This window comes from Crassostrea angulata, chromosome 3 (assembly GCF_025612915.1).
Source record: "Crassostrea angulata isolate pt1a10 chromosome 3, ASM2561291v2, whole genome shotgun sequence".
Taxonomy (NCBI): Eukaryota; Metazoa; Mollusca; class Bivalvia; order Ostreida; family Ostreidae; genus Magallana; species Magallana angulata.
In genome coordinates, this window is record NC_069113.1 from 36728259 (window position 1) to 36751436 (window position 23178).

The 23178-nt window shown below is 34.7% G+C and overlaps 1 protein-coding gene across 3 annotated transcripts in view; it reads left to right on the forward strand.

Moving 5' to 3' along the window:
- The first annotated feature begins 282 nt into the window (after positions 1-282).
- Positions 283-23178, forward strand: part of LOC128176597 (adhesion G-protein coupled receptor V1-like) — a 100058-nt gene continuing 77162 nt past the window's right edge. The window contains exons 1-31 of one of the 3 annotated variants that reach the window (XM_052843030.1): positions 283-535; positions 739-936; positions 5099-5267; positions 5667-5915; positions 6263-6364; positions 6723-6842; positions 7151-7273; positions 7717-8493; positions 8740-8848; positions 9100-9243; positions 9602-9750; positions 10118-10256; positions 11920-12134; positions 12410-12598; positions 12922-13072; positions 13402-13634; positions 14529-14703; positions 15335-15595; positions 15917-16046; positions 16442-16665; positions 16937-17157; positions 17610-17766; positions 18575-18789; positions 18878-19002; positions 19169-19297; positions 19834-20048; positions 20345-20577; positions 20694-20945; positions 21145-21282; positions 22227-22499; positions 22728-22931. In XM_052843030.1, coding sequence (XP_052698990.1) covers positions 5106-5267; positions 5667-5915; positions 6263-6364; positions 6723-6842; positions 7151-7273; positions 7717-8493; positions 8740-8848; positions 9100-9243; positions 9602-9750; positions 10118-10256; positions 11920-12134; positions 12410-12598; positions 12922-13072; positions 13402-13634; positions 14529-14703; positions 15335-15595; positions 15917-16046; positions 16442-16665; positions 16937-17157; positions 17610-17766; positions 18575-18789; positions 18878-19002; positions 19169-19297; positions 19834-20048; positions 20345-20577; positions 20694-20945; positions 21145-21282; positions 22227-22499; positions 22728-22931 — 5814 coding nt within the window. In that variant the 5' untranslated portion in view covers positions 283-535; positions 739-936; positions 5099-5105. The remainder of the gene's footprint in view (positions 536-738; positions 937-5098; positions 5268-5666; positions 5916-6262; positions 6365-6722; positions 6843-7150; positions 7274-7716; positions 8494-8739; positions 8849-9099; positions 9244-9601; positions 9751-10117; positions 10257-11919; positions 12135-12409; positions 12599-12921; positions 13073-13401; positions 13635-14528; positions 14704-15334; positions 15596-15916; positions 16047-16441; positions 16666-16936; positions 17158-17609; positions 17767-18574; positions 18790-18877; positions 19003-19168; positions 19298-19833; positions 20049-20344; positions 20578-20693; positions 20946-21144; positions 21283-22226; positions 22500-22727; positions 22932-23178) is intronic. The other 2 variants (XM_052843032.1, XM_052843031.1) reach the window with 2 other exon arrangements.

Below are 23178 nucleotides of genomic sequence, written 5' to 3' on the forward strand. Positions count from 1 at the left end.
GAAAAAAAATCTCCAGAAGTTGACTAAGGTGTGTAAATATTCTTTGTCATTATCAAATGTTTAAGTCCCTCTTTATAAGAAAGGCATTCTGAGACATATGAAATTGATTAGGAGGCAGATGGAGGGGGATTGATCCTGCACGCCTTTACAGCTGAACGGGGATCTCCACAAAAGGAGTAGGGTGATATCGGTGGACTAGAATCAATAATCCATGACAAAAGTCAGTCAACCAGAACCAAAGTAGTAAACTGTTGTAAAATTAGTTTTAGGACTATATTATACGTACATCATGCTGGGATTATGACAAAAAAATTGAGTGGGAAATGTACCTTGATAATTAGTTGGAATTTAACGGTTTTTTATTTTTGAAGTTGCTCTCTAGTTTAATTTTTGAAGAGGATTATATTTTAATTTGGAAACAAAAAAGTGAGTTCTTCATTTTCAGTGTAAGGATTTTGGGGTTTAACCATTTCATTTGTACAGTCTGAATTCTTGTGGACCATAGTACTGAAGGAACACATTATAATCATCTCTGGTAAGTTCTGTAAAATATTAACCCATAGAACTACCAGTATATTTCATATAAAAATGCCATTGACAAGTAAATTCAATATCAATTGATCAAAAAAGTAACAAATTCCTGATTAAAAGTTGGCGTACATGTTTTGGAACTGAAATCAATGTCAGAACAAACAAAGCATTGGTACATCATTTTCTGTGCTGTATTTAATTATTCAGGACAGACTGGAAAATAAGACCGAAGCCGGCCATTCGCGGCTTGGCGATCTACCTGCACATCAATTATTCATATTAAGGAACCAGTACCCTAACGTTTGTGTACAAAGAAATGGATTGCTAGAGAAGATCTTAGAAATTCATCAGGAAGGAAGGAAAGGGATGTAAAAATTTATGAAAACAAGAGAAGTAAATACAAAGGTAGGGGAATATATACGTCAGTATGCCAAAGAGATTATCATTTTATTTAATTAGTCTAGAATTAAAAAACTGTATTGTATCTTTAAAATGGGTAGTTGACGAAAATGTGTCTATTCCTTTTTCTACATTAATTTCTGTCTTAAAATGGAAGGATCTATTTTCAGAGAAAAGTGATTGTTGATTCATTTACTTAGTAATTAGTTTTTAAACTATTTTTATGATTTTGAATAACTAAACATTGATTATTTAAATTAAGTTACTATTAAATTACTGTACAGAATCTTGGAATTTGTTCAATAGCATTTTTAAAAACAGAAAATTGACTTGAGTTCTTAATCAAAATAGAACTATATGACTGTTAAGTAAGATCAAAATCTTCTAATTACATAAAATTTTTTAGAAAGAGATAAAGGGTTGGTTTTGGGGGGGGGGGGGAGTAGAAGAGGAGGGAATGAAAATCTGTTTAAAGTAAAGCAATATTAATGAATTCTGATTTTAATTGTAAATCTTTCATCTATACTAAATAAATGAACTGCTCATGCAGTTGATCAAATACTTTACATAAGTCATTTCCCTTAGCTTGACCACAGTACCTCTCTGGCGCAGCTAGAAAATAAACAAACTTTTCCGACATTTATACATTATTTGTTAATTTGCATCAATAAAAGTTTGCAGAACTAATATGTGAACTTGATGTATATTAATATTTTGGAAAAAAGGAATGCATGCAGTTGATATTGGAGAAATCTAATGAATAATTAAATCAGAACTACCAATAAACCTCTTTGACTCAGGTAGTTAACACCTATACAGCCTCACCCTTCTGTCAGTGAAATAAGAGTTATTGCTCACCATATTATTCATCGGGTTTCCTATCCAGTTTTATTTTCTATTTTTTTCTCTCTCTATTAAATCAGTTATTTGATTTTTTCAAGGATTCTTGTAAAATTGAATTATCAAACATACAAACATCATTAAGTTGCAAGTTCGTAGAATCATGATACAGATTTTTTAATTTCTTTAAAATGTTTTTGAATTACCTTTTTAAACAAGTCCCTTTATAGGGTTGTTTTTTGGGAGTTTTTTTGTATTTTTGTTTGAAATTTAAAGATGCATAAAATATTCTTTATTTTTACTAGGTTTGGGGTACTTATGTTTTAAGATAATGATTATTGAAGATTACTAGGGTCAGTGAAAATTGGCCAGTTGAAGATAAAGTCAAACACTTATTTCTATAGTGTCATGGCTCCTAAATGGTCCTCTAGCATAGGGCGTACTGCGATCTGCCCTGCTGTCACAGATGTTGTATCATTTCGTAATAGATTGCTATGTCAATAGAGATGATTATTACTCTTAGAGCACTTTAATAAAAAATCCCAAAATCAATTTGTCTGCATGTATAAGATAATGTTGACTGTTAGCAAAGAAGGTCCATAGCTGTGACAGGATTTTCTAGAATATGTGTTTTTTGTTGCTGTGATGTTTAGTTAACAGGATCAAAGCAATGCTTTAATTAGGAGTTGGAAGTTCAAAGAGAGAGAGAGAGAGAGAGAGAGAGAGAGACTGGGTAATGGATCCAATTGGGAGCATTTTCTAATGCCTATTTAAGGTGGTAGGAGACACCTGTCGATATTGATGTAGATTGAAGTACCGGTACATTATTATTAAAATACTTTTACTGATTTAGAATTTTCAAATTTTACAATATTTAACACCAAAAATATGTTTTAAAAATTTTTGGAAAGGTAATAAAAAAAATTTAAATCCCCAGTGGGATTCAAACTCTTGACTTACACATCCAAAGTGGACCCACTAACCCACTGTGCGACACTATTAGATGACAACTTTGTAAAAGAAACTACAATGTACTTATAAAATTATACTTGATTTTATTGTTTATTTGATAAAATAATACGTCCCAACATGGAGGTGACCCATACCACCTTAATCAATTAACCTTTAGTTTAGAACTAGTACTCATCAGTGAGAATAGTTTAGAACTAGTACCCATCTCTGAGAATATGAGTTTTTAACCGGGTTTTCCATCGGAAAAATCCGGTTTTTAAAATGGTGAAAATGGCGGGAGGGCGGGCAAGCGGGCGGCTGCCAAAAGGGTACCCTCATTGTACGGATAACTCCTTCTACAGTTCTCAAGATAGGAAGTTGTTCTTTTGCAGATCAATTGGACATATATCAGAGGTGTACATATTGCTAGGAGTTTGATTTCCGATAATTTATGAAAAAAATACCAGCTTTTGAACTTAGTCATTTTTGGCAAAATATTGCATATAGGGTACCCTCATTGTACGGATAACTCCTCTTACAGTTCTCAAGATAGGAAGTTGTTCTTTTGCAGATCAATTGTACATGTATCAGAGGTGTGCATATTGCTAGGAGTTTGATTTTCGATAATTTATGGAAAAAAATACCAGCTTTTGAACTTAGTCATTTTTTGGCAAAATATTGCATATAGGGTACCCTCATTGTACGGATAACTCTTCCTACAGTTTTCAAGATAGGAAGTTGTTCTTTTGCAGATCAGTTGTACATATATCAGAGGTGTGCATATTGCTAGAATTTTGATTTCTGATAATTTATGAAAAAAATACCAGCTTTTGAACTTAGTCATTTTTTGGCAAAATATTGCATATACATGTAGGGTACTCCATTTCACTGGATACGGGTTGACATTGATTATGGATACAGTTCACATAAATGAAAACCCGATTTGCTGTCACATTGACAGCTTTTCACTTGTCTCAAACTACTATGAAGACCAGGGATCAAAATTTCACTATGTAACAGATTTCTTAACCAGTACTTGAATATTAATTGCTTGCTCACAGACTGGCTAGAATTTGTAAAGTCTTATATCATGCTCATTAAAAATTTTAAAAATTTGAATAACTGCAAAGTAATAAGAGCTGCCATGTAAGTAAAACTAAGTCCATCTTATTTATTTTGGAAATGATTCAGTGTTTCTGTGAATAAAAATCTTGTATCAAATCTAATATGGTTTTAGTTAGTTTAAAAGAAATCATTTGTATGTCGAACATCACCCCAGTACATGCATGCCCCCCATAACTGAAGAACTACATATTAAGGTAGTCATGGCGGAAAAACTGTAAAATATATCAGTGTACATGTGATACTGACCTAAAATTGAATTTTACAGAAAGCCCCTGATTAACTGACTAAGTCAACCGAAGAAAATTGGCATTCCTACTAAATGATAACTCTGAATATGTAAATATCAATTTTCTGCTGAGCTAGCTGGAACATTTTTGTTTGGTGTTTAGTGTTCTAGCCATATTTTTATTTTGAGATGATGTGGTTTTTATCATTGTTCGTTACGCACCCAATTTGTTGCAAAGCATATCCATAAAATCATTAAATGCTCATCAGTTAAGAAATATATATTGGTAAAATAAAGCTATAAATAGTTCACAAATATACCTATATATCTTCATAACTGACTGTCTATCAAAATCCAGGAGAATTGATGAATTTAATGAAACCACAGTTTGCTGGTTAATTTGTTTTGTTGTTAATTTTCATCAGTGTTCTAGTAGCTAGATGATTCTTCAGTCATAATGTGTTTGATATATGTAGTTCTGATGTGATGGATAGTTCAGTGTTGTGATGTGCTGAATAATTCTGTGGTAAATTTCAGTATTCTGATGAGCCAGATAATTTTACTGTAAATTTCAGTGTCCTGATGAGCCTGGTAATTTTGTTCTAAATTTCAGTGTTCTGATAAGCCTGATAATTTTACTGTAAATGTCAGTGTTCTGATAAGCCGGATAATTTTGTTGTAAATTTCAGTGTTCTAATGAGCCATATAATTTTACTGTAAATTTCAGTGTTTTGATAAGCTGGATAATTTTACTGTAAATGTCAGTGTTCTGATGAGCCATATAATTTTACTGTAAATTTCAGTGTTCTGATAAGCTGGATAATTTTACTGTAAATGTCAGTGTTCTGATGAGCTGGATAATTTTACTGTGAATTTCATTGATTTGAGAGCCAAATAATTTAAATTTACTGTAAATTTCAGTATACTGATGAGCCAGTTAATTTTACTGTAAGTTTCAGTGTTTTGATGAACCAGATAATTTTGTTCATGTCATGATGAGCCTGGAAATTTTATTTTGAATTTCAGTGTTCTGATGAGCCAGATAATTTTGCTGTCAAGTTTGCTGTCGCTGGCATCAGGCCAGTTGTCAGTAAGCTTAGTGGATACAGCAGTAATGGTAAATGAAGGAGAACAATTCGCACTCAGAGTAAGAAAATCAGGAACCATAACTCAAAGCATCACTGTCATTGTGGAAGTAAGTTTTCAAGGTTTTTCATTACTCATTGACTGACATTGAGCAGTGAACACCTATATTTAGATTCAGTCTCTGTTGAGTCTTTCCACAAAACAAAATATTTATTGCAGAAAGAACTGTGACAATAAATTTGTAATTTTGTAAAGCTTTTCTTTGCCTAACCTCGAAACTGAATTTTTTTTCTGAATCATCATGAATTACTGCTGACAAATATTACTAAAATTACAGTACATTAATTAATGTCATATCAAAAGAAAAACAGTGGAATCTAATGATAACTTCATACAATCAGACGTCTGGCCACATGATATATTTTTGGGGGATAATCTCTACATTTCCATGCAATTCAAAATCAACTCAAAATGATAAACTTTTTGCTCATTATTTCCAATGCTACAGATCAAAAGCCCCTTAGACACCAACAATGATTTTGTGGGCACCAGTCGAGTGGGATCCTTTTACCCAGGGGGTCCTGACGTGATCTCTTTAACCTTCACGGTCAATGACGACACTGACCCAGAAATGGAGGAGACCTTCACCTTTGAACTAACGGTCTTCAGTGAAGGAGTCACAGTGGAGTCACCAAGGGTGGCAGCCGTTACCATAGCAGCCAATGACGATGCTTATGGAGTGTTCAGTTTTGGAGAGGTATATGAGAAACAAATGTTGTTTTATTTGTGACTCATTGTACTCTACTTTAGTTTAATTTTCATGTATACATGTGTCATGTTTCTTTATCCAAGAGGGTACCGTCAAACAGATATACATATATATTTAGGGGCAAAAATGTTAGAATTGACTTTTGATTTTTAAGTGGAATTTGAAAAATTTAAATGCTGGTAACCAGAAAAGATTGCAGCATAAATTGCAGTTGAATAAAATAAATTATCAGTACCGTTACCTAAAAGTCAGTTAGGGCAGAGTTCTGTGGACTGGGTTCCAAACACTATATAAGTATTGTTTGCTGTAATGAAATTGGTTCTGTTCTGTTTTAGACATCTCCAGTCTTGGTGACAGAGGATACTGTTACAACAGTGGTGAACCTCCGAGTGGGCAGAGAGAAGGGACTGTTTGGTCAGGTCACTGTTACCTACCTGGTAAGATTAGTATCACTACCTAATTTGAATAATATACATTGTAGATACATGTATTGATATTCGATACAGCCTGACAAAATAGATGGCTCTCACTCCTCATCCTGGCATTTCTAATTCATTGTTACCAAAATGTGAAGTTTGTTCAATGCAAATAGCTAAAATGTGCAGTTTGTTCAATGCAAATAGCTGTAGGGGTTCGTGACCTTAGAAATCAATTTAGATCTATTTTTTTCCTCACAAAATTGAATAAAGAATTTGGTTCACATATTAAGTTGGGGAGGGTCGTCTTTAAATTGTATTGGTGATTTTTTTTCTTTGTGCATTTTGTAAAGATAATTAAAAATTGTTTTATGATCAGGTAAACAGTTCAGACCCTCTCGCTGTTCCGGGAGTGGACATTACTCCCCGGACTGGTGTTTTGCTGTTCCGAGATCAGGAGGTCCAGAACTACCTCCAGCTGCAGATCCGAGCCGACAGCGTAAGCTAAACTGTTAATCATAGCTACCTATAACATACAATTGCTATTGTCATTTGTAAAATCATTATGCCATGGGCTTAAATATGAAGCTATAAATCAGTTGGATTTCATTATCTTGAACTCAACATGGGCCATTTTGAAAATTCTGAGGTTCAAAAAACAGATCTTAAAAAACAGGGGTTAGGACTTTCAGCTCCCATTAACATATCTATGACTGTGGTATTCAAAATACATGTATTGGTGTTTAAATGCTTATGCACAATTGTATATTCATATGCTTTAACTGTGAATTTTTGTTTTATGTATAGATTCCGGAAAACAATGAGGAGTTCCGTGTGACCTTGACTAGCGCTACACAAGGTGCCAGGGTCACTGACCAGGAGATGATACTCATCATCCAGGCCAACGATGCTCCAATAAGATTCCAACAGGTAACATAAAATCATTCAAGTATTTTATTCATTTCATTAGATCACAAATGTACTGTGTTGTTTATGAGGATATACTAAATATAATCAAATACCCTTTGAAACTTTTAACCTCTGAAAAAAGGCCCTTGTTCTCTGTTAGATGCACAAAAAATGAGTAAAACTCATGCCAAAAAAACCAAGTTTTAAATTGTTTATTTTTGGCATAAATGCAGATTGCGATACATTAAATGCTAAGTATGACAAAATAGTGAAGAAGTGAAAAACTAGTATTATTGTCATTATCTTTTATGTTTTTTTTAAACATTTACTACGGAGAACTATATACTGATGACTTGGAAACCTATCCTATTAATATTCATTAACACTACATGGCTGCAAAAGATAGGAAAATTAAGTCTCTGTTAGTACATGTACAATTATTAAACCAACCCATTGAATTTCAGAGAGAGGACAGGTTTGATGAAGGTCCAGGTCGAAAACCTGTGTCAATCCAGGTGTTACGTGGAATTGACGAGGATGGACAGTCCAGGATTGGATCTGTGAACAGTATTGCATCTGTTGACTATTTCTTAGTGTCTGACACGGCCACATCCGGATTGGATTTCAGAGGTAGCAATGGACAGGTTGTCTTTAGTGCAGGGGAAACAACAGGGAGTATCCGGGTAGAGATTCTGGATGATGATGATCCAGAAATGGAGGAAACCTTTGGGATAGTGTTATCTGGACCAAAAGGGGATGCCATTATAACTTATCCAACAAAAATCAATATCCGGATCAATGCTAATGATAATCCAAATGGAGTCCTTAGTTTTGTGTCATCCGATGGTGTCTCCTATCCAGAGGTCAAGGTTAGTGAGGACACAGGAGGTATGGGCGTGTTTCCTGTACAGAGGCATGCTGGGTCATTTGGAACAGTATCAGTCACTTGGCAAGTGTTCAGAAATGACAGTACACTAGGAGATGTCAAAAGTGACATCACCACGACATCTGGAATGGTGGTGTTTCTGCCAGGCCAGACGATACAGAGGTTGAATATATCGGTTGTCAATGACATCCTTCCTGAGCCCACAGAGAGATACATTGTGAGACTGATGCCAGGGACAGAGACGGGCGGGGCCAGGGTGGAGGGGATCACTGAGGGGGTACTGATGGTAGAGGACAGTGACAACTACTATGGCTCAGTGTTTCTTGGACCTGACCAAGAACACAAAATTATTGTGGTAAAATTATCAAAATTTCTTGGAGAAAATTTTTGTCCATGGTTAAATCTTTTTTAGTGTTATTACTTCTGAATTTCTATAAGAGCGTTGTTAATCAGTGTGTTTAATATTTTATTGGTTTAAAAAAAGGAACATTTTTTGGTTAAAAAACTATGCAGCCAAAATATATTTAATCCAGGTATATTTTAGATACTAATTTTAGAGGACTAAGTTCTTCAGTATCACAATTTTGGCTGTGGTTTGTAGACCTCCACCCCTAGATATCTACAAGTAAATGTACAGAGATCCAACAACAACCAAGGGGACTTAACTGTGAACCTCACTGTCACGTACACAGGAAGTGGAAGTGTGAATGGTGAGTACCAATACATTAAGTGAAGTTGAAAATTATTCTCTACAACAGTGAAGTATGGCTCAGTTTGTGAGTTTAAAATTACATGTACCACTTTTAATGTAAACTTTGAAGAAAGACTTCATCTCAAGAATTAAATTTTCCTAGTGTAATCTTTTTGTTAAAAGAACTTTTTGGTAACTTTTCTTGCCTTGCTCTTATTATGCTAGAGAACCTGTCAGTATTAACCCATATGTGTCTGCTTTATTTGTTAGATATACTGTCAACAACAGCCCAGGAGGTAGAGATGTTCTCAGGACAGACCAGTCTGATGGTGAGGTTCAATCTCCTGCCCTCAGCCTTTCTACATGTGGGGGATACATTCATGGTGACCCTGACTGGATATGGGCTTAAAACAGGTCAGATATTTATATATCATTTGTCTAATTAATCTCCATTGTTGATAAGACAAAAAGGAATACAGTATTATAACAAACATGCTTATAATGAATTGACGCTTACAGCAAAGAGATTTTCATTCCTTGATGATTTATTACATGCTGTAAACTTATCAGATATAACGAATTACGCTTATAACAAAGTAAAATTGCCCATCCCTGGAACTTTGGTATAAGCATGTTTTACTGTACATTCATTGTTTATTAGTCTTTCAGGGTTTTGCTACATATAAGTGTACAGAAAACAACTTGTACATTTATTGAAAGGAAACAATATTTAAAATTTGTGAAAAAAAATTATTAATTTTTTTATGAATAGATCCAGAATTTGGTGCATATAATTCTCCCATTCTTGGAAGCAAAGTAACAGTTCTAGTGCCGGTGACCCTTGCCGTAGCCAATGGGGAGATAGGATTCCAGAGTATCCAGCCAATTACTGTCAACGAACCACATAACACCCCATATACTGTGAGATCAACTTAAATCATTAAAATTTATTTATTAAATCAAATCCTAATCCATATGGTAGTATAATTTATTTTTGACATTTTAAGTCAGATCAATCTAAATTATGTTCTTCATATTCTTGCAAGGTGTCAATGGGCCTTTTGTTCACCATATGATGGTTAGAGTACTTAATATGTATTTGACAGTGCATGTAACCATCTAAACCCTTCCACTTCTAACTTTAAAAACTTTTGATGCTTCACCTTTAAATCAATTTACCTCAGCTTCACTCTCCAAGTCAGGATAGTTTATTTAACCATGGTCACATAATTGATAAAGGTTTTAATCTTTTATATTCATATGGTTAACATTTGGATTGTTATAAAAGGTTGCACTGAAGCTGACCAGAGAAGGAACAAGTGGCAGGGCTGAAATTGATTGGATGCTGAAAGGTTCAGGGGTTAATGCTGTCATGGTAACAGCCTCTGACACTGGGATTTCTTCTGGAACTGTTACAATGGAAGCAGGTAAATGAAAACATCAACAAAGTATTAAATTCTTTTGATTGAGAGTTTCTCTTTGATTGTGCATTGTAAATTATAACAAATATAAATATAACTAGTAGACTAATTGTTCTCGAACAATTAGAGGTCTTTCCACCTCATTGTTTTTTATTTCTGAAATAAGATTGCTTCAATAGAATAAAGTATTTTTTCTGCGTTACTTCATAAAAAAAGTGTTAAACGATTAAGTTTGCAATTTTTTATTGCTTAACCTTGACCTTTGACCTTTATATCATTTTCATCAGACAAGGTAGACGCTTCAATACCAAGTGGTCCGATGTATCTATGATTATTGATTCAAAAGTTTTTTGTGTTTTTTATTGAATGTTCGAAACTTTCAGGTGCAATAACTGCTAGAAAGGGACTTTGGACCCTGTCGGTAAGAATAGATTGAAGAAGCGTCTCAATATACGGAATACATTAGTAAAAGTTTCAAGTCTCTATCTCCAACGGTTAATTAGGAGTAGCGATAACAAGCATTTTGTACAATAGGGGCAATAACTCTATAATTGTTACATGGTAAGGGTCAAAGGGTTATATTTTGAAATGTCTTAAGATGTCCTACTACATCCATGAAAAAGTTTTTCTCTACCATCCTAAACATTAGAGATCTAAAAACTCATTAATTAAGAGATTTCCAAATGACCTTGACCTTTGACCTTTATATCATTTTGTTCATCCAAGGTAGACGCTTCCATCCCAAGTGGTCCGAAGTCTGTATAATAAGTAATAAAAAAGTTGGAAGTGATTTTATAGAAATGTAAATACTTTCAGGGGCAATAACTACTAGAAGAGGGGCTCCTATCCTTTCCGTATGAATAGATTGAAAAACCCTCTAAGTGTATTGAAGACATTGGTAAAAGTTCCAAGTTTCTATCTCTTATGGTTTCAGAGGAGTAGCGATAACAAGCTTTTCGTACAAAAGGGGCAATAACTCTGTAACTATTTAAAAGAAAGAGCCAAGGGGATATATTTTTAAATGTCTTAAGATGTCCTATTACATCCATAAAAAAGTTTTTCTTTACTACACTAAACAAAAAAGATCTAAAAACTCATTAATTAAGAGATTTTCAGATGACCTTGACCTTTGACCTTTATGTAATTTTGTTCGGCCAAGGAAGACGCTACCATCCCAAGTGGTCCGAAGTCTCTATAATAAATAATAAAAAAGTTGGAAGGGATTTTATGGAAATTCAAATATTTTCAGGGGCAATAACTACTAGAAGGGGGTCTCGGATCCTTTCGGTGTTAGTAGATTAAAGAACCCTCTAAGTGTACTGAAGACATTGGTAAAAGTTCCAAGTCTCTATCTCTTATGGTTTCAGAGGAGTAGCGATAACAAGCTTTTCGTTCACAAGGGCAATAACTTTGTAAGTTCTGGGAGTTATCAAGCAAAGGGTCATTTGGTACCATAACTTTGAATGGCCAATCACATAAAGAAAAAATTGTTTCAATATCTCTTGAAATAAAAAAGCTGTCCCTGGAAAAAAAGAGAAGAAAAAAAATAAGAATAATAATAAAAAACATAAGAAAAACAAAAGGTCTTTCACCTGAAAGGTGGAAAGACCTAATTATATGATATATAATACATGTATATATAAATTTTTTTACCTTATATTTTTTTCAGGAAGCTCAGAATCTCTGCTAATCATAACCATAATGCCAGATGACACTCCTGAATTAGAGGAAGAAATAACAATTACCTTGACCTCAGTCTCACCCTCTGACACTCAGAGGTTAAAGGTCAGCTCCACCCAGACAACCATAGTTATTCCAGAGAACGACAATCCAGGGGGAGTTTTCCAGTTTTCTTCAGTCATGAAAGCATCATACCTTGTTAAGGTAAAGGGGATTAAAAATACTTGAATTGAAGCTGTGCATTTGCATGCAATTTCGATGCTTTGGTTCTGATAAATGTCTGAAGTATGTTCCAGATAGCATATTAATATTCACATAACTCTATGCATAGAATTATATTGGTATTAACAGATATAAATGTTTGTTAGTTGTTAAAATGTTACTTGTTTAAGTAATCTAAAGCCATTGTAATTGATGTTTACAGTGAATATGTGATATTTACAGTCTTTTGATACTTCACTGATCATGTAATTCTATAGGAGGGTTTGTCAGCCATTGAGGTGGTGGTGGAGCGACTGGGAGGGAACCTGATCACACAGTTTGTCCAGTACGAGGTCCAGCCAGGGGGAAACTCCGAGTTCTATGGAGCCACGGATGTCCTCAAGTTTGACAAAGGAATTCGATTCCGGAACTCCACCTTGCTGCCTGTAGCTGATGGAATTCCTGAGGTAAGAAAGAAGGAAGAATAATGCAGTCTGCTGCTTTTTACATGAATGTTTAATGATTTAATATGCACCACCCATCAAGAAACACATTTCAAAGAATTACATGTATATTATCAATGCAATATATTTTTTCATATTTTCTGCTATTTTCTTGGCAAATTATGGTAATATTGCCATGTATCTTGCATATGAAATTCATTTTTCTTTAATCTCAGTTTAAATTTAGATTTTAAAAATTTCAAACAACAGCAAGACAACATTGTTTAAATCTGTCAACTTCAACATTATCTTTTGCCCCACTGTTAATTGTTTGAGTCCTTTTGTAGCTGAAGGAGCAATTCACATTGACCCTGTTGCCTTATGGAAACTCCTCAGGGGTCATTGGAAACTTTTCCTCCATCACCATAGAGATAGAAGAGAATGATGATCCATACGGCCTGGTCCGCTTCCTTCTCAATCCACCCATATACTACATCAGTAAGTAGATATCAAATTGTTGCAGATTGGAGCATCTTCGACAAATTATGTTACTTTTAATTTTTCTTCTAGTTAATTCAAAGCCAATTTTTCCTGTTATGATGATAAAGAGGATAGAGGTTTACATGATTATACACAAAATCTGTGTGAAATTTGTAATGAACATGTCAGAGAAATTGATCGTCTTTATGTGAAATAATAAAGTAAACGTGAATTTCAATGACATGTCAATGTTACATTGAATTCAAGTGAGTCACTATACTTGTGTATAATTATAGAGCTAGACTGTTAAGAGTTAATGCATTATCTTTTGAAATGTAAATTTGCAGATGAATCAAATAATGGACAAGTAGTGTCCTTGTCAATCCCTGTGGAGCGAGCTAAAGGTCGGTTTGAAAGCATCGTTGTCAAGTGGGACATGACCCCGGGCACTGGAACCGACCTTTCACCTGTGTCAGGGACCATAACCTTCGGAGTCCAGCAGGATAAGGGTTTCATCCACCTCCAGTCTGGGGCTGACACTGTAAGTCGGGATCTGCAAGTACAAACCGTCAATGACAACGTAAGTCTAATATGTGACATCATCGTGTGTTGTCATGGAGAAAGTCAGTGTGTTGAATGCGTCAAATAATTGCCCAATCTGTAACTTTTCTAGCCTACAGAACAACTTATATTTTATCTAGCCAGTTCAAAATGAATTTTTTAAAAGATATATTTAACTTTTTTTAAGATAATATTCACAAATAGAAAATAATCAAGTGAAGTTTTTTTCACAAATAATAAAGGAGGGAAAAGTTACATGCTACTTGCAGCGTTCTTTTTAAATCAGCTGCTTTTTGCTGCTTGACACTATTTTTAAAACTTTATACACAGAGTCTCCCTTTTTCATATACAACACACAGAAAGTCTGTCACATGTCAGACAACCAACCCTTCACCTTTACATGTATTTAAATGGTACCATTGGAGCACAATTCCATAGCACTCTAATTTTGTAGTTTCCTCCCCTTGTGCTATGCATTGTTCAGTAGTTTCTAAATTCATCAACATTTTAGTTTCCTTTCAGTTTTCAGTAATCATTAAAATTTTCATGTTGGTTACCCATCAGTGTTTTATGTATCGATCTATGCTTTGTCTACTTTTATTTTCTATTCAAGCAGTAATCCTACGCATAATAGATTTGTCTTTTACACATCAATTTAGAATGTCGGTGACTTGGTCTCATGTTTAGATACATACATGTATATCCTAGATTAGCCTTATTTAAGACATTTGCTTTGTGTTATCTGTGCTTATTCTATTTCCTAATTGCAAAATTTTATTGTCATATTACAAATGGAAATGATTAAATTTACTAAAAATATTTTTTGGATTAAAAAATATCCACTGTTGATTTAAATTTCTAAATTTTATAGAAATATGAAAATAAAATGTAAAAAAAAAATGTCTTTATCCAGATTCCAGAACCGGATGAGAATTTCACGATTTCACTCAGTATATACAGCGGGAAGGCCAGAGTTGGCTCCCCTGATACCGCCACGGTGGTGATCAAAGAGAACGACCATCGGCTGTATTTCCGAGGTAGAGTGCGGCGTGCCGCTGTGTTGTCAGGAACACGATTTCAGTTCATTGGTACTATTATTTTCACAGTAGGCTTGCCAATTTATCAGTTCATTGGTTGGTACTATTAATTTCACAATAAGCTTGAAAAATCTGTTGGTTTTGGACTATATTCCTTCTTTTCTTTGACACCAGATTTATATTTTGCAAATTCATTATCCATTTGACTAAGCTGGATTATATGTAATACATGTACTATTTTTTTATGACATGTACTATATTTATGAATTCCATATGATATATGTTTGTTTTTTTGCAATGCACAATGCAACCCTATGCACTTTAAGTATTGTACTATTGAATATTTTAACTTTAATTTTTTAAAAATTAATTTCCATCTATATATAAACCTTTTTTTGTATTGTCTTGGTTTTTTGTGTCTCAAGAATGTGTATGCTCAATTATTACCGGATGGGTATATATCTGCTTTCTGCAATTCGTTTTAATGAAATGCTCTGAAAAGAAAAATTGAATATTAAAACTTTTTCATTCATTATACATAACAGTATGCATATCATATTGAAATCCCTTTTCATTTGAAAATTATTTAGATCTGATTTTATTTGTACATGTAATATCAATGTTTTAAACTTATTATTTTAAAAAATTTCCTTAATTAGTTTTGTTTTGTTGCACTCTGCAGAAAGTAAGCTCCTCACACGCGAGCCAGGGATAGTCAAGCTGATAATTCGGCGCGAGGGCCCAGAGAACGAGCGAGCTACAATCCGCTATCAGACGGTGGACAGCTCGGCTGTAGCGAGCTCCGGAGATTACATCCAGATCACGGCTCAGGAGCTGGTGTTTGAGGTGGGCGAGATGGAGAGAACAATCTCCGTGGAGATACTGAATGATGGGATACCCGAGGGCAATGAGACGTTCTATGTCCAGATATTTGATATCCAAGGTAGGTACCGGTAGTATTTCAACTTCACCAAAGGCTGTCTGGTTACAGACACATTTTTGGTACCAGTTCAATAAGCTTTTAGAATTGAGAATTTCATTTGAATTTTCACTTAAAGTAAGGATATTTGCAATACATATTAAATATTTTAGAACAGAATTTAAACTTGACCGGAAATTTGGTTGAAACTCTTTGCATTGTAGGGTTTTTCTTCATTTTCCAGATTTTTTTCTTTGAACTTAAAAAAAAAATTTCAGTTGACAATTCAAACTGACTTTTAACTAGTATGTTAATGAGTAAATTACGGAATTGTTATTTTATTAGGGGACTTGGTGCTGAGTGATTCTCCCAATGCCTCCATTACGATCCTGGCCAATGACAATGCATACGGGGTATTCATGTTCAGTCCTCCCCTTCAGATGTCAACAGAAGAAGGCAGTGCCGTGAGACTCAGGTTAGTAAATATTTCCTACAATAAAATTCTAGAACTTATCAATTTTCAACACATAACATGTACAAACTTTTGGCAGAATCATTAAAAAAAATTTGGGGGGTTGGGGTTGGGATTGGAGGTGGTGGTTAGGGGATAACAGGTAGGCACTTCAACAGTATTTGTATTGAACATGAATGAAACTTAATTTGCAAGAGAAATCAATTTGAAAAAAGCAATTCAATTTAAGGAAATTTTACTGTTTTTGAATTTGAATTATGACAGATATGTAGATGCTAGATGTTTCAACATCATCATATTCTATCATAAAATAATGTATATACACTGTACATGTATTAAGTTCTTAGAAATTGAGAAATAATAATTCAATGTATTAAACTTGACGGTATTTTCAATAGCATTACGAGGACTGGTGGAACTTTTGGGGTTGTGGAGGTGGCCTGGGAAATCCGGGAGGCTCTGTCAAACAGGCTGATGTATGACGGAGGGGAATTTGGGAAAGCCAACGGTTCTGTCAGATTCCAAGAGTTTGAGATTAATCGCCTGCTGGAGGTCACTCCCAGAATGGATAACACTCCAGAAGAAGACAAAAACTTTAAGATCATTTTGTCAAGCACAGCTAGTGAGTCTCTTTTTATGGGAATTATGATAATGGTAGTTCAAAAAGTAGTGCTTAGTATTTTACCTCTTTGATTATAAAAAAACTTATAAAAAGAGAAATTATACAAGTTCATGTTTACTGTATGAAATTTCACCTCTCTAAGCCTTTTTAATGCACATAGACTAATTAATTTCAAGAAAATGCAAAGAACTTTTTATGTTAGGTAAAAATGTACAAGTCAAGAAGATGCTGAAGCTTATGAACAAATTGCTAATCTTGTGTTTTACTGCAGTAATTGATGGGATCCCAGACCCAAGCCTAGCCGTCATCGGTAACACAAGCAATGAAGTGATATTGACCGTGGTGGCCAGTGATGATCCCTATGGGAAGTTTGCCTTCACCACCGAGACAAAATCCCTCACCATAGCGGAGGATTTCTACCCGGGTCAGGAGTCAACCACCAAAGCAACTTTTACTGTGGAGAGAAGACAAGGAATATTTGGGAATGTGGAGGTAAAGCAAATTCACAAAGTCCATCATTTGATCGTCAATTTTGACAATTATTAAATACTATTTAATAAGTAAATGAATTTGTTGTACAGATTTTTTAATGATTTTATGATGATCAATGATTGTAATTCTGAAGTCTATCAGAGAGGGGGAAAATTGGTTTTGTTTATTTTGTCTGTCTCTCTGTTTGTCTGCAAATAACATTTCCATGGTAATGCAAGGTCAACCAGAGGTTAAGGTCAGTACAGGGTCAAGGGTCATTGAAAGAGGTCAAATTTGGTTCCATGGAACTTACAGTTATCATTGAGATAATGTGCTTGTATGACCACAAACACATCTTTTATAGGATCTTATTTAATCAGAAAGGAACATATTTTCTTTTTTGATGAATGTTAATCTACATGTATTTAAAGATTTATGACATTTGTGTTATGGGAACTTGTTTATATTTACAGGTCCTGTGGGAGGTATACAGTAGCACTAGTGGTAATAACTTGCCCAAGGTGTATGACCTGATTCTACTAGCAAACATCCCAAACAAAGTGGAGAAGAAGCCTTCAAAAAGACGTCCAAAGACAGGAACTGATGTGATTCTCCTAACAGGGGCTGAAGGTAAGACTTTCCATTTCTCAGTTCTGGTACTATTTAATGTTGTTCAAAAAATTGATCAATACATGTATTGACAATTACATTCAACTGACATTCAAGACTCTTATGTACCTTAAGTTAAATACAGCAAAACTCGAATATAACGAACACGGATATAGCGAATTTACGGCTATAACGAATTATTATTCATGTCCCGGCAAATTTCTTATATAAACCTATAGAAAATTGATGTTTATAACGAACACGGCTATAACGAATTTACGGCTATAACGAAGTAATTTTAAGACCCCCGCTGGCAAAGTTTTAACGTATTTTATCATTTTTATAACGAATTTTCTCCATTTCAAATTTCATTGAAGATGCAAATATAAAATACTCAAATTCAAATAGTATACGGAATTTTTTTAAAAATTGAAATGAAATGGTTATATTGACATTTTTTGTATATGACGGTAATACTAATTTTATAACTTACGATAGTTTAGAAAACTGTTAGCGGGAAAAACCCTCAATTATTTTATAACGAATTCGCTATAATATTTTTTACGAATTCGTTAAAAACGTATAGCGAATTACGGCTATAACGAAGTTTTTTCTATGGTCCCTTGAAATTCGTTATAAACGAGTTTTGCTGTATATGAGAGAGAGAGAGAGAGAGAGAGAGAGAGAATTAATATTTATATGTATTATAAAGAGATGTGGTACTTTCTATGTTTAAAAATTCTTTTCTGTATTTAATAAATACTCTTAGACTGAAGTAATTTTGATGTAAATATTTAGCTGAACAGAACTCTATTCCCTGGTTTAACAGATAATTTCCTGACCATTCCCCCGGGGTACCAGCCTAAGTCCTCAGACCTCCAGTCTGGATTTTCTATCAGTGCCTGGGTCCAGCCAGTCACAACAGGAAGTTACTTCATTGTTGCCAAAACCACGGACAGTGGCGTCAGACTCTTCTATACACTGAAGCTGGTGGCAGGCACACAAAACATACTGATGTTCGGGTACTCTCAACTTGGAGAAAATGTAAGTTAAAAAACTAAATCCTCTGGTCTTTTTTTATTAGAGTACAGTACATGCATGTAATTTGTTGTTCCTGACCCTTTTATTGTAGACTAACAAGGAAATATCCATTACAATGAATGAGAACCTTATGGATGAAAAATGGCACCATATCCTCGTGACAGTGGCTCAAGGGGGTGTTCGGTTTTATCTGGATAGTCAACTTAAAGGAACGAAGTATGCCACCTTTTTCCTATCATCTGATATTTGTTCATCTGTTGTCCAAGATATGAGTTTGCAATATTAATGTTAATAAAAAAAATCACAGCTAATTGACATCTCTACATGATTTACACTTACAAATGATTTAAGAAAAGAACTCAGTACTTCTTCATTTTCAAAGGTTTATTGGATCACAGCCCCTGATTGACACAGATGGAGTGCTGTTGGTGGGAGCCAAGGCCCCGAGTACAGAGAGGTTCATTGGTTACCTCCAGGATGTCAGGATCTACACCGCTAGGCTTCAGGACAGGTAGATTTACATTATTTACATGTAAACCCAGGTATCTATTGCATTTGTCAGAAGCTGGATGCTCAATGTTGCAGCTATTTTAATAAATACAAGGCCAAAGTTGACTCTTCATTTTCACTTCATTGTAGAAAATCTAGTGCTACATTAAAAAAAATTCTGTGCCACAGTAGATTTCACCCTGACTTGCTCATGTCATCAACTGCTATGTGGTTTTGTTAGGAAGAATAATAATTTAAAAGATGAATATAGATTAATAATAAAATTGAGAATTTGAAAATCTAACCCCAGGACTGCTTTTCATTACAACAAACTGTATTTGATGTCTGAAAATGTGGTTAATTCACCTAAGTAGAATTTAAAAAATGCAGAACCCTGCATAAGTACATTATGCAAAATCACATACTCAAAGATGTGTGGTTGTAATTTGTAAAATTGTTGATTGTAAGTCTCTTATTACATTAAATGTGATTTCAACTTTTGTATTAGACTCTAACACTTGTAACAATTTGTGTGAAATTCTTTTTCTGCTGTTGTAGTGAAATAAATGAGATATACCACACCCCTGCTCAGTTAGATGTGACCCCGATATCTGGATATCTGATATATCTGGAAGGTAACAGGGAGAAGAATCTGACCTTGACCTCATTACAAGATCAGGAGGAGGAGAGTGAGGAAGTCTTCTCCGTACGTCTGCTGGGGGCCAAGAATGGAGGGACTCTGTCTGAAATTGACCATACTGCAACACTTACAAGTCAGTGATATGTATTGGAGTTAAATAGATGTACAAGATTAGTTTAAAAATAACTATGCATAAACCTTGTGTGAGGATATGCATGAATTGTCAAGTATCTCATAGATTGATTTAAAAATTTACCTGATGTGTTCTTATATCTTGGAACTGAATTATCATGAAAAAAGTAAGGTGATGTTCCATATAGTTTTACATGTAATATACAATTTATGTATGTTTGGGTTAGGAGAACTTCAAATTGTACAATTATTTCTAAATCATATTGTTCAATCCTATTTCTACATAACTCGTTTTAGTTTTGAAGAGTGACAATGCAAATGGTGTATTCAGTTTCCTTGACGACTGTACACCAACCCACTCTACTAAAGAGAATGAGGTTGTGACCTGTACTGTAGTACGTAACCGTGGAGATGATGGGGCAGTCAATGTCACCTGGGCTGTCTTCCAGAGCGGAACAACTATTAAAGCTGACAGTGACTTTGTGAATAGTTCAGGCATCTTAAGCTTTGAAGCAGGGGAGAGAACAAAGGTATTAATTAGGACAATTAGCACAACGTATTAAAGACAAAAAATATTCCATGCATTGACACACATAATTGTATAGCCCTTCTGTTTAAAAGATGTAAAATTTATTTGATTTTATAGGTGTTCACAGTGACTGTCAATGATGATGATATCCCAGAAGCCCAAGAAACTTTTGACATCAAGTTGACCTCAGCACTGACAGGGTCATCAGGTTCCACTAATATCAGTGGGGCCAGTATTGACCTGTCTGCCTCAACCTCTCGATTTACTATTCTCAAGAGTGACAACTCTAATGGCCTGCTTCAGTTTTCCAACTCCTCCCAACCTCCATCTGGGTCAGGAATCATCCCTCCAGCTACGGAGAAACCCATGGTGTGAACATTTTGAAAAAAATGTTTTGATAACAAGATAATAAGCTTACAGTATTCCTAACAGTTAACATTTAAGAAAAATGCAGTAGGATTTATCCATGCTTTACATTAATATTTCTTATTCTTCTACACTATGGCATGAATGCATAAATTTTCCTCAGATGTATAGCAATTTTTTCAAACTAATTCCCTTTTTATAGGTTTATTTTGCTGAAGAGGCTAGATTGGTTACTGTGATAGTAGAGAGAGCACAGGGAACAGAGGGACAAGTGGAGGTGGAGTGGAGGACCTCAGATATCACAGCCAAGAGTAGTGGGAAAACTCCCATAGACTATCAGGTAGGACTTGGATATCACAGCCAAGAGTAGTGGGAAAACTCCCATAGACTATCAGGTAAGAATCATGTAACTTGGCTAAGTGTAGTGAGAAAACTCCCATAGATTATCAGGTAAGATTCAGATATCATAGTCAAGAGAAGTAGAAAACTCCTATAGACTATCAGGTTAGAATCATGTATCATGTCTAAGTGTAGTGGGAAAACTCCCATAGATTATCAGGTAAGATTCAGATATCATGGTCAAGAGTAGTGGGAAAAACTCCCATAGACTATCAGGTTAGAATCATGTATCATGTCTAAGTGTAGTGGGAAAACTCCCTTAGATTATCAGGTAAAATTCAGATATCATGGTCAAGAGTAATGTGAAAACTCTCATGGACTATCGGGTTAGAACCAACTCACAGCCAAGAATTGTGGGAAAACTCCCATAGACTGTTATTTAAGGCTCAGATATCATACCTAGGATAGGGGAAAACTTCCAAAGACTGTGAAGTGGGACACAGATATTTTAGGCAAAAGACATAGGAAAATTCCCATAGACTATCTATAGAATCAGTTTCATGTAGAAGAGATTTGTAGGATAACTCCAATAGACTGTCAGGTTAAAATAAGAATTCACATGAAAGAGAAGTTTGTAAAAACTGCCATAAGCTATCATGGAGGATATAGACATCACTTAAGGAAGTGGGAAAACTCACTTAGACTATACATAATTTATGGTAAATATCAAATATCACCATCAATCAAATGGGATAAATCCCATAGACTATCAGGTGAGTATTATTTACAGTAAAAGAGCAGCCAGTGATAACTTCCTACAACATTGAATCAGTTTGCCCAACAGACAGTCTGATTGCATAAATGCATGTTCCTTGACCAGTTGTCATTCTTAATGAAAGAAAATGTTATTGCTATAACAGGCAGGGTTATTTGTGTGTTTTGCAGGGTAATGCTGGGAAGCTGTACTTCAGTGATGGAGACCGCTTTAAGGTCATCAACATCATCATTGTGGACAACGACATTCCAGAGGACCAGAAAACCTTCAGGATAGACCTATTTAATCCACAAGGGGGTGCAGAGTTGGGGGTAGCAAGCTCTGTAACTGTGGTGATCATGCACTCAGATGGGGCCTATGGGGTGTTTGATTTTGACGAAGGGTCCCTAAACATGCAGGCTCTGGAGAGAGGGGACTCTGGGTTTACTTCCACTGGATTCAAGGTTAGAAGTCAGATGTAAAGAAGCATAGTCTATACAGCACATTTAACAACAGTATTCTGTAGTGATTGGTACTGATAATGGGTTTTTTTGCTACAATTTGCAAGAAAGATATGTCAGACTTGATGTCTTGTACAAATCTCAGTTTGTAGTATGAAAACTGTATCCTTTTAAAATGGTACTAATTTTATTTTGCTTTCCATTTTGATTTATGTATTATTTATTTTTCAGGTGTTACGTAAGCAAGGTAACATTGGCACTGTGACAGTTAAATGGCTGCTGACAGGGAATCCTGGGACAGATGTGGAGAGGTCAGAGGGCACGGTGACCTTTACCAGTGGAGCTGTGGAGGCTCTGTTATATGTCAATGTCAGGGGAGACCCTGTACCAGAGCTAGACAAGACTTACCAACTCATCCTCTCAGATGCTGCCCCAGTAAGACATAAAAAAGATGAATATTTTGTATGCTATGTATGTGGAGGATAGTAAGTTCATGCTATCACAGGCAAAGTAGATGTGTTATATATATATATATATATATATATATATATATATATATATATATATATATATATATATATATATATATATATATATATATATATATATATATATATATATATATATATATATATATAATGTTTCATCATTGGCATGGTAGTTGTTTAAAACATTCAATTGA